A 15737-nucleotide genomic window follows, 5' to 3' on the forward strand; every position below is an offset into this window, starting at 1 on the left:
AGGGTTGGTAATATCTCCAGACGCAATGAAATGCCTATGAATTATACTCTTGTTATTGAACCGTTTGATTGTTGGGGATTTGACTTCATGGGACCTTTTCCCTCTTCAAGGTAACACTCATATACTTGTTGCTGTTGATTATGTTACTAAATGGGTGGAAGCCATACCTACAAAAAGTGCTGATGGTGAGACCTCTTTAAGAATGCTTTTAGATATTATTTTTCCTAGATTTGGAGTTTCTAGATATATTATGACAGATGGAGGTTCTCATTTTATTCATGGTGGTTTTAGAAAAACTCTTGCTAAATATGGTATTAATCATAGAATTGCTTCCGCTTATCATCCCCAAACTAGTGGGCAAGTAGAACTATCAAATAGAGAAATTAAATCTATCTTGCAAAAGACTCGTTAATAAAACTAGAAAGAATTGGGCTAGTAAATTGAAGGAAGCACTATGGGCTTATAGAACTGCTTATAAAAATCCCATGGGAATGTCACCTTATAAAATGGTTTATGGAAAAGCTTGTCATTTACCTTTAGAACTAGAGCACAAAGCTTATTGGACTGTTAGAGAACTAAATAAAGATCCTAAACTAGCCGGTAATAAGAGGTTGCTACAATTAAGTTCTCTAGATGAATGGAGAAGTGAAGCTTATGAAAATGTTAAACTCTTTAAAGAGAAAGTTAAGAAATGGCATGATAGAAGGATTATCAAAAGAGAGTTTAATATTGGGGATAAAGTCCTGTTGTATCGGTCTCGTCTCAGATTCTTTGCAGGGAAATTACTCTCGAAATGGGAAGGACCATATGTTGTTGAGGAGGTGTATCGATAAGGAGCAATTAAAATTAGTTCTCTCCAAGGCAACGCCACGCAAGTGGTGAATGGACAAAGACTCAAGCATTATATCTCAGGTGATTCTTATAATGTTGATGTTGATGTTATTCGAGTGGAAACACCGGAGGCTTTCATTAAAGGTCAAATTGACAGTCCGCCAGAACCCGACTTTGAATAGGTAACAGTACAGGTAATAAAAAGTTCGCAATTTACTTTCCGAACAATGTTTTTGTCGTTTTTGGAAAATATGAAAAATTACGAGATCGAAACGGAGTGGAGGAGACGCACGAGGGCGTGCCCCCATAGGCCGGCGCGGGCCCCAGCCTGGCCGCACCGCCCTATGAGGACACCGCCTCGTCGCCCCTCTCCAACTCTGGTTCGACCTGGTACTTTCCGTTTGTTGCGAATTTTTTTGCTATATAATCCCCCGGACCCCTGGAGGTCCGTATATCGTTTTCTCGACGTGTTTTGTTTTCTGCCAGGATTTGCTTGGATCTAGAGCACCATGGCCTCCGACAACAAGGGCAAAGGGCCTTCGAAGGAAGAATTGAAAAGGGTGTCGTCAAAACAAGAGCAACAAGCTGTTGGGAGTAAGCAAGTCTTGGTGGGATCTGTTGACACTCGACGTTCTTTCTCTCATAACTTGCAGGGACCCTTACCACCTGCTCTTGGCCTCGACTCTTTCCCTGTGCTGGAAGAAGCCTTACGAACTACCGATGAGTTTTGTGGTCAATACCGGGCTCTAAGAAGAGAAGTGGAGATACTCAGGGAGGAGAATTACCGACTCCGTAGAATGTTGGAATATTACTCGATGCCCATCACAAGGTCGCCACCGCCAACTTCAGATAACAATGAATTTCTTCGAGTCTTAGTGCAGAATTGCCAAGCTGAGAAGCTGAAGCTGAAGGAGATCTGTAAGAAGCGTGGGAGGAATTCATCACCACCATCGCCAAAGGAGTAATTCATCATCGGTATTGGCATTCCCTTGGTTTGTTCCAAGCTTGGGGGAGTGCCGCGGTATCACATCATCACCACCTTTTTACTTTTTACTATCAAGTAGTGTCATATGATGAGTAGGGAAGTTATCATATAAGATGGGTTGCAGTGTGGAAGTATCTCTCCTTTAGTTTGTCTATGTATCCCTTGGTGTGAGTTATCGTTATGAAATATTAATGAGAAGTCTTATCATTTACATATTGCACACCTTATTTTAGTTTGCAATTTCTATTATATAATTGATCTTGATTTTAGTATTGGTACCACTTTGGGAGCATTGAGTAAATATATTTGGTTTTGGCAAACTTAGCATTGGTCAATAGCAACAACACCTTAAGGTTTAAGTAGAAAAGAGAAATACATATAGTTGTTTCATTGTCTTCCTTTCTTGTTAGCTCATAGCTTATTATTCTGAAGTTAAAATTGTTTGTGCTTACAAGAAAGATGCATGATTGTTTCTATCACATTTATATTCGTTTGTTTCCCTCGACTCTTATGCTTGCTAATTAACCTTGCTAGCCAAAAACACTGCATCGAGAGGGAATGCTTCTCGTGCATCCAAACCTCGAACCCAAACCTATGCCATTTGTGTCCACCATATCTACCTATTGCATGGTATTTCCTGCCATTCCAAGTAAATACTTCATGTGCTACCTTTAAACAATTCAAAACTTATTACTTCTTATTTGTGTCAATGTTTTATAGCTCATGAGGAAGTATGTGGTGTTTTATCTTTCAGTCTTGTTAGGCAGCTTCCATTAATGGACTAGTGGCTTCATCCACTTATCCTATAATTTTGCAATAAGAGCCGGCAACGGGGTTCCCAGCCCCAATTAATCAACTTTCATTAATAATTCTCTTCACATGTTTTGCTCGATTCATCGGCAAGCAACTTAATTTTGCAATAGACACTCCTCCATGGTATGAGATTGTTGGAAGGCACCCGAGGATTCGGTTAGCCATGGCTTGTGTAAGCAAAGGTTGGGGGAGTGTCATCCTTAAATAAACTAAAGTACATGTGTAAACAAAAGAGAAGAGGGATGATCTACCTTGCTGGTAGAGATAACGTCCTTCATGGGAGCCGCTCTTTGGAGGTCTCGTTTGGCAAGGGGTTAGAGTACCCGCTACCGATCGTTGACAACAACAAACACCTCTCAAAACTTTACTTTTATTCTCTTTATATGATTTCAAAACTGAAAAAGCTCTAGCACATGATTTAATCCCTGCTTCTCTCGTGAAGGGCCTCGTCTTTTACTTTATGTTGAGTCAGTAAACCTATTTCCCTCCATCTCAAGCAAGCATTTTAGTTGTTGTGATCAAACTATTATATTGTGATTTGCTTCATCATGTCTTTTATTCTTCCTTGTTTGGTACAAGTTTTATCTGAATGAATATAGCTTTGAAAGTTATCAATGATTACTATGATTGAGTATGCAAGTTTACCATAAGCTTTAATATGAGAGCGCTGCTCAATAGATAAGTATAATCTGTTAACTTGTTCTCGACCAAGAACAAAGTTTGCCATCACCAATTATGATTTCTTATGCACCTTTATTTGTGATTACCTTATACTTGTTTCAAGTTGAGTTATATGAGGAAGTTGTTTACTAGAATGTCTTGTGTGAATGAATATGATGCTTCTTTTCCGTATTTGATTTATCGACTCTTCACTCCATAAACATGTGGTCTTGTTTACCGAGTTCAGTTTCGCTTGGGGACAAGCGAGGTCTAAGCTTGGGGGAGTTGATACGTCCAATTTGCATCACTATTTTATATCATAACTTGCTGTTATTCATTGATATATTTCATATTTGGAGATAATACTTATGTTATTTCATCTATTTTGCATGATTCATGATTATTGGAGGATCGCCCACCGGAGCCAGGATTCTGCTGGAAAAAGCATCGTCAGAACGCAATATTTCGGAAGATCAACAATTGATGGGAATTACAAGAAAATCCTATTTTTCCAGATGACGAAGGGAGCCAGAAGGGAGAGCTGAGGAGGGCCGTCATGGGCCCCCCTCACAGGCCGGCGCGGGCCCTGCCCTGGCCGCGCCGCCCTGTGAGGAGGGGGCCCACGGCCCCTCTCGCCTCCTTTTCTTCGCGTGCTCCTTCGTCCCGAAAACCTAAGCCAGAGGGGGTACGTCGCGAAGAGTCACAGCCGCCTCTGCGGGGCGGAGAACACCAGAGAGAAAAGAGCTCTCCGGCAGGCTGAGATCTGCCGGGGAAATTCCCTCCCGGAGGGGGAAATCGACGCCATCGCCACCGTCATCGAGCTGGACATCATCTCCATCACCATCACCATCATCTTCATCATCATCACCGCCGTCTCCACCGCTGCACCTCGTCACCGCTGTAGCAATTTGGGTTTGATCTTGATTGTTTGATAGGGGAAACTCTCCCGGTGTTGATTTCTACTTGTTATTGATGCTATTGAGTGAAACCGTTGAACCAAGGTTTATGTTCAGATTGTTATTCATTATCATATCACCTCTGATCATGTTCCATATGATGTCTCGTGAGTAGTTCGTTTAGTTCTTGAGGACATGGGTGAAGTCTAAATGTTAGTAGTGAAGTATGGTTGAGTAATATTCAATGTTATGATATTTAAGTTGTGGTGTTATTCTTCTAGTGGTGTCGTGTGAACGTCGACTACACGACACTTCACCTTTATGGGCCTAGGGAATGCATCTTGTACTCGTTTGCCAATTGCGGGGTTGCCGGAGTGACGAAACCACGAGCCCCCGTTGGTATATCGATGCGGGGAGGGATCGCGAGGATCTCGGAGTTTAAGGTCGTGGTTAGATTTATCTTAATTACTTTCTTGTAGTTGCGGATGCTTGCAAGGGGTATAATCACAAGTATGTATTAGTCCTAGGAAGGGCGGTACATTAGCATAGGTTCACCCACACAACACTTATCAAAACAATGAAGATTAATTAGCCGTATGTAGCGAAAGCACTAGACTAAAATCCCGTGTGTCCTCGAGAACGTTTGGTCATTATAAGTAAACAAACCGGCTTGTCTTTTGTGCTAAAAAGGATTGGGCCACTCGCTGCAATTGTTACTCTCGCACTTTACTTACTCGTACTTTATTCATCTGTTACATCAAAACCCCCTGAATACTTGTCTGTGAGCATTTACAGTGAATCCTTCATCGAAACTGCTTGTCAACACCTTGGATCGACATTCTTACTTATCGAAGATACTGCGATACACCCCCTATACTTGTGGGTCATCAACGGACCAGAAGAGAAAGATCCGCGAAGAAGTGACTCGTTGAATACTTATGGTCATCGAAGAGGAAGACACATATATAGGATAAAATAATTGTTACTAGCAATCAATCGTCTCCAGTAACGAATACAAACAATTATTTTGTTATCCTTCCATTGACTAGCATATGGTATGTCCAAACCGGTTCTGCGTTTTCTAATGAGATCAGCTACCGAAACATTATGTTGCCTCCATGGCTCTAGCCAATCAAATCCCAAAGAACTGCCGTGCCACCAAAATACCAAATACAACAGCCATAAATTCTTGGGTGCTCCAATGCTTGATAGATATGGTCCCACCGTCTGCAAGAGGATCATTGACAAGGTCAAATTTTGGAAGATTTGTACTGTCGTAGGGTTGGGCACAATTTGGAGATACTGTTGTAGTTGTGATGGGTAATGGGTGTTGGTTTATTTCCTCGTGTTTGTGATGGCTCAATCACTCATAACGAGTGACAGAGCTATGCAGAACTCAGCCCCCCCCCCCCCCAATTTTAGAGAATTGTTGAAGCTTTTTTTACAAGTCTTAGAAGCGAAAATTTTAGAGCATTTAGCCTCCCAAACAATGGTACTTTGAGTCACCCCTATGGGCAGCTATGTCACCGCCCATCACGTATTGTATTTGTACCATCATGATATCAGGACCATTGTATTTTATATTCTCTTCTTCTATTTTAATCGACATGGAAATCTTTTGCATGTTCACAAAAAAAAGCCTCACCGAAGCTCATTTATGTTTGCTATCCCACAAGTCAAAGTTCATGCACTATACATGTTCACTCTTTCAACACACATGGCCAACAATGTAGTCAAAGAATGCCATCACCCATGAGAAGAGAAAGATCCGCGAAGAAGGGACTCGTTGAATACTTATGGTTATCAAAGAGGAAGACACTAAGATAAAACAATTGTTACTAGCAAATTAACAATGAGTCATCTACACGAACAAATACAAAATCATATTTTACATCATCAACTTCTTATAAGCCTCTTATTCTTCTTCCTCCTTGCTCTAATCACCCAATCAAGCACCACCTGCATTTTGGGATCCCAAAGAATTCACCACGAAAAGAGATAACACGGAATAGGATGTCGGTATCTGCTTTTGAAAGATCAGTTTGTTTCGGATGGTCCAAACAGACCACATGATAGCAGAAAAACCAATTCAGTATAAGGAAAACAAATTACCACTCCTAGATTTGGTCAAAGAATCTCAAGTATGTTCTGTGGATTTGCATGTTGCAAGCAAGAAAAGCAAGTCTCTAGCTATAGACCACATAAAGGCAACACCGGGGCAGAGGAACAACAGATGATCCAGAGACTCCAAATCCCCACAAAACGGTACCATTATGATTATGATGCCGGAAGCCCGGAACCTTTGTATTTTATATTCTTTTCATCTATTTAAATTTAAATCGACACGCAAAGCTTTTTGTGTGCTCGCAAAAACAAAAGCTCTCAGTGAAGCTCATTTATGTTTGCTATCCCACAAGTCAAAGCTCATGCACTATACATGCTCTCTTTCAACACACATGGCTAACATAGCTGAAGAATGTCATCGCGAAACCAGAAGAGAAAGATCCGGGAAAAAGGGACTCGTTGAATACTTATGGTCATGGAAGACGAAGACACATACTCCACGAACAATTGTTACTAGCAATCAATCATCTCCACGAACAGATACAAACAATTGTTTTGTTATCCTGCCATTGACTAGCATATGGTATAGGTCCAGACCGGTTTTAAATACTGCTGTGTTTTCTAATGAGATCATGTACCTAAACATTAGTATGTTGCCTCCATGGCTCTAGCCAATCAAACTCCAAAGAGCTGCCGTGCCACCAAAATACCAGATACAGCAGCCGTAATTTTCACCCTGTTACGTACGTTTCACGCTTAAAAAACAGAAAAGAAAAAATACCTTCTAGAGAAGAAACACCGGATTCACACGACAAAGCATGAGAAAGCTATGCGACGCAAAATAGAAAAATGAAAAATATAGAGCAAAAATGTGGTGCAAGTCACACGTCAAATTGGAGGAGTATAAAATTTGCATTTCTGTTAGTTTGACACGCGACGGGAGAGCAGTAGAACACGGCTGGCTGGCGGATGCTGACCCTGCTGCCGCGTATAAATACGGACTCCCACTCTCCCAAACCTCTCATCCTCACCTCAGAATCGAATCAGCCATTCAACTCTCGTCGTCTCCAACCACCGCCGGGCAGATCCCCAATTCACCGTCTTAGCCTCTCGTGACCGCACCGGAACTCGAGAAGATTCCCGCCTGTTGAACCGGAGAGATGGAGGCTACAGCAGCAGCGGCCGCCGCGGCGCTCAGGTCGCCCACCGCCGCCGCCGCGCCCTCGCGGCGTGTCGCCGGCGCGAGGTCGCTTCCCTTCGAACGGAGGCGCAGCTTCGCCCTCGGCTCCGTCAAGGTAAGCACGAGCTTTGAGTCATTGCGGAATCTTTTGTTCCAGTACAAAATTTGGGCGGGTCTTATCCCCTTTTCAGTGTTCTTATCCATTTCTTAGCTGTCTAAAAATGTTTCGAGCAAAGATATGGATTTGGTACCGTGTATGCTGATGTGCATCCTTGTATCATCAGGGTCTCGGGCGGCAGCAGCTGACATCTAGAAGGCGAAGCAGTCTCATCAGGGCGTCTTCGTCGCCGTCGGAGTCTCTGCCGTCCTCCTCCCCCATCGCGCCGCTGCAGATGGAGTCGCCGATAGGGCAGTTCCTCTCGCAGATTCTGGTCACGCACCCGCACCTGCTCCCCGCCGCCGCTGAGCAGCAGCTCGAGCAGCTCCAGACCGTCCACGACGCCGCCGGGAAGGAGGGCGGCGGCGACAAGCCGGCACCACCGCCAGGTGGCGACATCGTCCTGTACAGGTAAATTTGTGTCCGGAACGGTGACTCCGTTTCTCTCGTTGTTTCCGATACGTCCATCCGGCTGTAAAAAGATGGGTTTGGGTAAATAATTTTGTTTCGAATTATCCCGTTCACGAGTAGAGGGCATGGCCAATTGGCAGTTGTGGAAGTATCATCAAGCTAGCAAGACCAGCTCGCATGCTGCCTGCAAGCACAGATAATAATCTTTCTCTATGGGTCCTTGCCGACATGGTTAGAAATACAGAAATTTACATGACAGATAGAGATGTTCTGAATTGTTCACCATTTTATTGGGTGTGCTGATTGTGTTTCCTGTAGGGAAGGGGGAAAAAGTGATATTTTTCTAGCCTGTTTGATTGGGATAGAGCAGTCGCGTTCATTTTAGAATTGTTTTGCGAGTCATAATTTGCTATAAAAATGATAAGAGTATTCATGGTTTGAGTTGGAGTAGATACAAGTACAATTTGTGAATCGCTGCTAACTGGAATTTCAGTCTTCAATCAATTCTGATAATCCCCTATAACTTGTAGAAATATTGGCTAATTTCTCTCTTTTTATTAATAGGCGAATTGCTGAGGTTAAGGAGAAGGAACGGAGAAGGACGACAGAGGAGATACTGTACGCGTTGGTTGTTCAGAAGTTTGTTGAAGCTGGCGTCTCTTTGGTCCCAGCTCTCTCTCACACCATTGATACTTCTGGTAGAGTTGATCAGTGGGGAGAGCATGTGGAAGGGAAGCTTGAGCGCTTGCACTCACAGGAGGCATATGAAATGATCGAGAACCACTTGAATCTCATATTGGGGCAGCGGCAGGCTGATGCCACCGTCGCAGCCATAAGTAAGCTCAGGGTTGGCCAAGTCTACGCCGCATCAGTGATGTATGGGTATTTCCTCAAGAGGGTCGATCAGAGGTTTCAGCTCGAGAAGTCCATGAAGAACCTCCCTTGGGGATCAGAGGATGCGCTCAATCAAGTTATGACGACCGACTCACGGCCCTCGGCTCAGACTTACACTTCTCACCCAGAGGTGGAGGAGTCCTGGACCTCCTCTGACGAGCTCAGCGCGCAAGGGCTTGGCCAGTCTGTCAAGCCTTGCCGTCTTAAGTCATATGTCATGTCATTTGACCCAGACACATTGCAAACTTACGCGACAATCCGGTCAAAGGTGGCATTTGGCATCATCGAGAAGCACACGGAGGCACTATTTGGGAAGCCGGAGATTGTGATTACTCCAGAAGGAACAGTCGATTCTTCCAAGGATGAGCATGTCAGGATAAGCTTCTCAGGATTGAGAAGGCTGATCTTAGAGGCTGTTACTTTCGGATCCTTCCTTTGGGATGTCGAGAGCTACGTGGATTCGAGGTACCATTTTGTCACCAACTAAGTTGGAACCAAATAGTGTAGATTCATGGCTATGTGTTTGGTCTGAAGTTCATAGGCTTTGCTGAAGACTGTTGTACAATGGAAATTACCCCGTGTTGTATGCTGAGAAACATATGATTCTGGCATCACAACATTGTAAAGTGGAAATGTCATTTAGACTGATATCTAGCTACTAAGATTTTTTAAGATTTGCTCTTCCTGGGGTTGTATGAACTTTCTCCTTGCCTGAAATTGAATTGAGGAGTCCTAGCTAGTTCTTGTCTGAACCTGTTGTCGATGGTGTGTTATGCTATCATGTTTTGAAACTTGAACTATGTTAGCAAATTGCACGTCGTGGGTGATAGTTGTGAACAATATTATAAAATTATTAATGCATATATGATTACCAAAGAACATGCTTATGTTTAACATAAATGAACTAGGTAGTAGTAGATTCATGCAAGACATAGTGAGAGCGCGATCACCACACATATAACTGAACCTTTGTGGGATGGAATCGTTTGACTCTGTTCAAGGCATCTTACGTAGCTTTCGATAATCTTGATGAAGTTCTTTATCATATCACCTTGTCTTTACATATAAGCTGTTACATGGTGAGAAACAATTATCTTAATCTTTATGGTGTCTTTTGCCTACGAGCCTGCTTTATGATAAGTGAACGGCAGCAATAATGTGAACAAGTATAACTAGCAGAATGCTGATAAAGTGGTCGGCATTCCCTACCTTATGGCCTGAAGTATCACAGAACTTGAGCAAATGACCATACCCTTCAAGAGTAATCGCTTCATCAGCTTGTTTAGGCGTTGTTTGATCCGGGAGCTAGAGTCCCAAAAAAAAAAACGAGACCCATGGGCACTAGCACCCAGGGCTTATTCTTATAGAAGAAGCTCAATGAGCCGCAAATCCGCGTTCGAGGAGATTCGAACCCGGGAGCTAGAGTCCCATCCTGGTGTATGGCCAATGCATACCTGAAGACAATTTACCGAAGAACAAACTTTAGGTTCAACATAATAAACTGAAGCAGTCGATTCATGCAATGCAAGACATAGTTAGATCGATCACCACAGACGTAACATAACTGAACCTTTGTGCAATGGAATCGTTGGACTCAGTTCAAGGCATCTTATGTAGCTTTCGATAGTCTTGATGGAAGTTCTTTACCATATCCCATTATGTCTTTACACACAAACTGTGACATGTTGAGACACTTCTTAAAAATCTTTATAGCGTTTTTTTATCAACTGGCTTAGAAAATGTTTGATCCATTCTAAAAGAAAAGGAAAGAATTGTTTGATGCAGGAGCTAGAGTCTAACAATCCAGGTGTTCGGTTGAGGGAGTGTAACTTTTTCATCCTGACTAACCTGATCTTTCTCTGCATATATTTATTTAAAGGAATAAATTGGTCAAGATGTTGGACCTAGCCATACGTGAAAATTACTCCAATCAACTGGTCATAGATCTGTTCTCGCGGCCTTTCGCTAGCGATCATACTCCATACGTCGTATGGAACATGTCAAAAATTTGTCTAAATTTAAATATATTTTGGCTCTAAATATTGTCTAGATATGTTTGAATTTAGACAAACTCTCGACATATTCCATGGGACAGAGTGAGTACTTCATTTCTTCCTCGAGTCGTTATTTCTCTGTCTTCCGTCATGGTAGGTATGCTCGTTTGGATCTATTATACCTTTTCGAACAGGAATTGCTCATTTTTCTAGTATCAGACTGGGGGAGTGACCTTCTCCTGCCTTTGCATCGTGAGATGCACGCAAGAAACATTATTTATTGTATATATATGGAGCAGTTACCTGAGTGTGCTCACTGAAAACGACTGAAACTACATTACTACTTTAATTTTTTTATTTAAACATTTGTTCGCGAACCATCGTGTAAATAACTTGATCGAGGTAAGAATAATGCGTCCCATATCATACAATTCCATCTTCCTACCACATGTTTGGACCATACATTCAACTTGTATTATCCCATCCACTAGTTGAGAACAGGCCTTTCGTCCCAAGCCCCTGGGAATGAACAGTCCCGGTTTTGAACCAAACCGGGTCTAATGAGGGGTGAAACCCTTTGGTCCCGGTCCGTTTGGGGTCTTTAGTCCCGGTTCGTAATACCAACCGGGACTAAAGGGGGGTCTCTGGGGCAAAAGCCTTTAGTTCCGGTTCGTATTACCAACCGGGACTATGGGTTTTTTTGCCTTCCCACGCACATCAACCCCCCCCCCCCCCCACACACACACACCTCCTCCCCATGGATCGCCTTTTTTAACACTGTAAAATAGAAAAGAACATGATAGAAAATTCAAAAAATAAAATGTTTTCAGATTCTTGTATGTTATGCAACCTACTATTAGGAAAAATTAACAAATTTGAATTTTCACTTTTTTGCAAAAAAGTTTTGAAAAATGGTAAAACCGCAATAACTTTTGCATACGACGTCGAAAAAAAACGTATAATATATCAAAAAAAAATCCTGGTAAAAAGTTACATCCGAATTCACCCAGGTTTACCCGGTTAGCTAATTTTTAGATTCTCAAAATTCCAAATGAAAATATGAAAGCAGGAAGATTTTAGTTTTTGCCAGAAATTCAGGATTTGTATTTTTAAATTTTATAAATTAATAATTTCATCATGCATAAACATTACCATAAAGTTAGCCAATTTTTTAGATTTCCAAAGTTTGGCAAAAAAAAATAAAAAAATATTAAAAAACAATTATAATACAATTTAAAAATTAATATTTTTTTAAAAAATAAAATTATAATATAATTATCCCAACATGTTATTACGTCATTATTTTTGTTTATTAAAATGATTATTTGGAATTCGAACAATAAATAAGTGTGACATCGACCAACATGTTAATAGGATTGATATAATACTATTATCACAACATGCGCGCGAAGCACTTGGAAGCGGGATGGGAAAGGAACTTGGAAGTTAAGCGTGCTAGTGCTGAAGTAGTGGGAGGATGGGTGACCGAGCGGGAAGTTGGACCACGGGATTATAAGCGTAGTTAGAGACTAAACTAGTGAAATAACTGAAATACTAGAAATTCTAAAAAAATAGAAAAAAAAGGAGGAGCGAAAAATAATTGGACATAACAAAATGGATTAAAAAATTAACAAATAACCTTTAGTCCCGGTTGGTGTTACAAACCGGGACTAAAGGCCATTTTGTCGACGCGCGCCAGCAGCCCACGTGGCGGGACCTTTGAGTCCGGTTTGTTTCTAACCGGGACTAAAGGGGAGGCACTGAGTCTGGATGGTTGGTCCCGGTTCTAAAACCGGGACTAAAGACCCTTGTAAATCGGGATTATAGACCCTTTTTCTACTAATGATCCAAGACCAGAACATCCATCAGGAGCGTCTCATCCGCTCCCAACAAAACACCACCTTCTTCCCCCGTTTTGTTTGCGTAGACAGAGAAGTATTTCTTTCCTTAGCAAAGTCCATTTTAAACCGGATCTGGCCGGACCAAGATAGTATTTATTTGAAACGGAACAGGACGTGGCCTCCATTTGCTGCTACGTACGCCTCCATTTGGCAGTGATAATCCCAATACGATGAAATGCGGTAGCCCTTTTTTATTGGACCGGCCGCAGGACGTGTCATCTCATCCCTGTGTACTGAAGACACAAATTGATGAAGCTCTAGGACAACAAAATTAACATGTCCTCGGTGTCCGTGCTGCACCCAAAAACCTTCAAAAGTTTTTATCATTCGTCTACTAGGCTCGAGGCCCACCTAAAGGCCCACCTTGCTATTACAACGGGAGCAGCCTGTTCAAAAAATATAAATACAGTACATGCATTTTTCTCAAATTAAAGGACGATCAAAATATCACACCTGGTTATGTGCGGTTTTGCTATGCCACGTAGTCAAATCCCTTAAGGATGGCCGAATCAGCCATTTCTGCAGAGCCGAGCTTGACACATGCATAGAGGAGAACGTGGCACACTAGCTCGTGCAACCATGGTGATGGCGAAAGCTTGAGGGCTTCATTGAAAAGGGGCGGAAAAATCTTCTCACCTCACGCGTAAATCGAAGCATTTCCTTGTTTACCCATCTCACTCTCACTCTCACTCTCACCGTTTGACCCTTTGAACTCCATCTTGTTGGGAGCTTCTTCATTAACGAGTAGGTCGGCACTGACAAGGAATGTTCTTCCTCTTCCCCGAGTTGTCGTTTGCACCCTCTCGCTCGTCTGATGATTGTAATGAACCTCAAACCATTAATCTTTGTATCTTAGAATTGTGATCGTGTGCTAGATCTGGCATTAGTGCTTGATTTACTCCTTTGGAGAGTGAAGGATCCCGTTTAAAAAAAACTGAAGGATTATTATCCAATGAACTATGATATGTTATTATATTTGAAGTATGGTTGAATCATGATTATTGTGTTAGATGTATGAATTAGGATGAGTGTTATTGTACCTGCATCATGGTAATGATATTAGGGTCTTCCACACCAATAAACTTTGACAGACTATAAGAAGAGAGTTATCTGTAAATCATATTATGATCATTGGTTTGACTATATGTGATGTGGGCATTACCCTTCGGGTACCCGACATTAGTCTACCTCCTTTGGCCAAGCAAGGGGCCCATGAAGATTGCCCAAAGACTAGGGTGGGCCCATACATCGGTTCCAACAAAGGAGACCTACTAGAAGACAGATTCTTGATGAATAAGGTAAGAAGACATCGTTAAAGGAAAGACTATAATAGATTTCATTGTAACCTAGTCGAGTTCGGACAGGACTCTCGAGACCTGACCTGCTATATAAAGGCTAGGAGAGGGCCCGCTGAACGACACAACAACAGTATGTAGAACCACCGCGACTTAGAGCACAAACTCTAGAATCCTTGCCTCCCGGCGAGTTGACCATAGCAGCATATCGGCTACCGTGTTGTAACCCGATATATTCGATAATCAAGATCAGCCAAGCATGAAGTAAGGGTTTTACCTCATCGAGGGTCCTGAACCTAGGTAAATCTCTCTCCATGTTCGTTTGGTATCCGATGTCTCGTGCTAGCCTGCAGGATTCCGTTAACCCTAAGCCCCTCATGGTGGGTATTGCCGAGGATCACCCTCGTCAATATGAGAATCAAAATTTATTAGAGAAGGAAAATGAAATAATAATTGTGAAAAGTTCAGTGGTATCAAAGTTATTTACAAGAGGAATACGAATGAGGTGAAAAGAATTGCTCATAGTTCTCAAATATAAAGCTAAGCTTTATGATCTTATGATATGTGAAGAAAATAATCTTCATGTAAGCTATCTGAAAGGATCGTATGCCGCACCTAGAGGGGGCATGATTAGGTGCTACCCAACTTTTAGTTCTTTTTAAATTTAGGCTTGACACAAAGGTAAATTCTCTAGATATGCAACTATGTGAATTTACCTATATGACAAGATATACAACTAAGCAAGATATAGCTAGACAAGATATAATAGTGCAATCAAGGATAGAGGTAACAGAGAGTGGAGCACGCGGAGACACAGAGATGATTCACGTAGTTCCTTCCTTTTGAGGGGAAGTACGTCTACGTTTGGAGGGGTGTGGTCGCCACAAAGGCCTAACCAACGCGACGAAGGCCTCGCCCAGGTCTCCTGTGAGCAACGCCACAAAGGCCTAGCCCACTTGTCCACTAAGGGATTTCCTCAAGGCGGAAACCGGGCCTTTACAAGGTTCTTGGGGCACACATCCACAGCCAAATTGAGGCTTCCAATATCTGTAAAAACACAGCAACAACAAGAATAAATCAACCACAAACAACTAGGGTTTCCAAATGGAACACTAGCAAGGGGGGCTCAAGAAAATGAGGGGGAAATGCAAATCGCTTTGGTGAAGATGTAGATCGGGGTATTCTCCTTCGATTCTCCAAAGCTCAAGAGATTTGGGTGGTTGAGGGAGGAGATATGGTGATTTTACTGTTCTTGGTGGCTCAACAATGGTGGAAGAAGTCTTGAATGTTTGAGCAACCATCCAAGGTAGGAGAAGGGGTCCTTACATACCCCTCCATCATTTCTTCCTGTTGGGAGTGATTCAGCGGCAGTGTCGGCCTCCAGACACCGGCAGTGCCACCGTGTACAAACCCTAGGTCACCTGGTCGAAAAGGTCCAGCTGGCAGAGCCGAATGCAGCCACCGGCAGTGCCGGCGTGCATCCACCGGCAGTGCCGGGGTGTGATGTTGTGCAGAGTTTGCAGTTGGGAAACCCCAAGAGGAAGGTATGATGAGCACAGCAGCAAGTTTTCCCTCAATAAGAAACCAAGGTTTAATCGACCAGTAGGAGAAAGAAATCATTTCTGAAGGTGTCACTACAAGAAAAGTTGCCATGGC

At 42.5% G+C, this 15737-nt stretch overlaps 1 protein-coding gene across 1 annotated transcript; it reads left to right on the forward strand.

Moving 5' to 3' along the window:
• The first annotated feature begins 7409 nt into the window (after positions 1 to 7409).
• On the forward strand, positions 7410 to 9563 carry LOC124703258 (UV-B-induced protein At3g17800, chloroplastic-like). Its single transcript, XM_047235479.1, has 3 exons — positions 7410 to 7544; positions 7714 to 7997; positions 8562 to 9563. The coding sequence occupies exons 1-3, from the start codon at positions 7410 to 7412 to the stop codon at positions 9376 to 9378; spliced, it is 1236 nt and encodes a 411-aa protein (XP_047091435.1). The 3' UTR covers positions 9379 to 9563.
• Positions 9564 to 15737: the final 6174 nt, after the last annotated feature.

The sequence above is a fragment of the Lolium rigidum genome, chromosome 3 (genome assembly GCF_022539505.1).
Source record: "Lolium rigidum isolate FL_2022 chromosome 3, APGP_CSIRO_Lrig_0.1, whole genome shotgun sequence".
NCBI lineage: Eukaryota > Viridiplantae > Streptophyta > Magnoliopsida > Poales > Poaceae > Lolium > Lolium rigidum.

Excerpts from the sequence above, each read along its gene's own strand:
- LOC124703258 (XM_047235479.1), top strand. The coding sequence starts at position 7,410 with ATGGAGGCTACAGCAGCAGCGGCCGCCGCGGCGCTCAGGTCGCCCACC. Across the intron at positions 7,545-7,713 it reads TCGCCCTCGGCTCCGTCAAG|GGTCTCGGGCGGCAGCAGCT; the intron begins GTAAGCACGAGC and ends TTGTATCATCAG. Across the intron at positions 7,998-8,561 it reads GGCGACATCGTCCTGTACAG|GCGAATTGCTGAGGTTAAGG; the intron begins GTAAATTTGTGT and ends TTTTATTAATAG.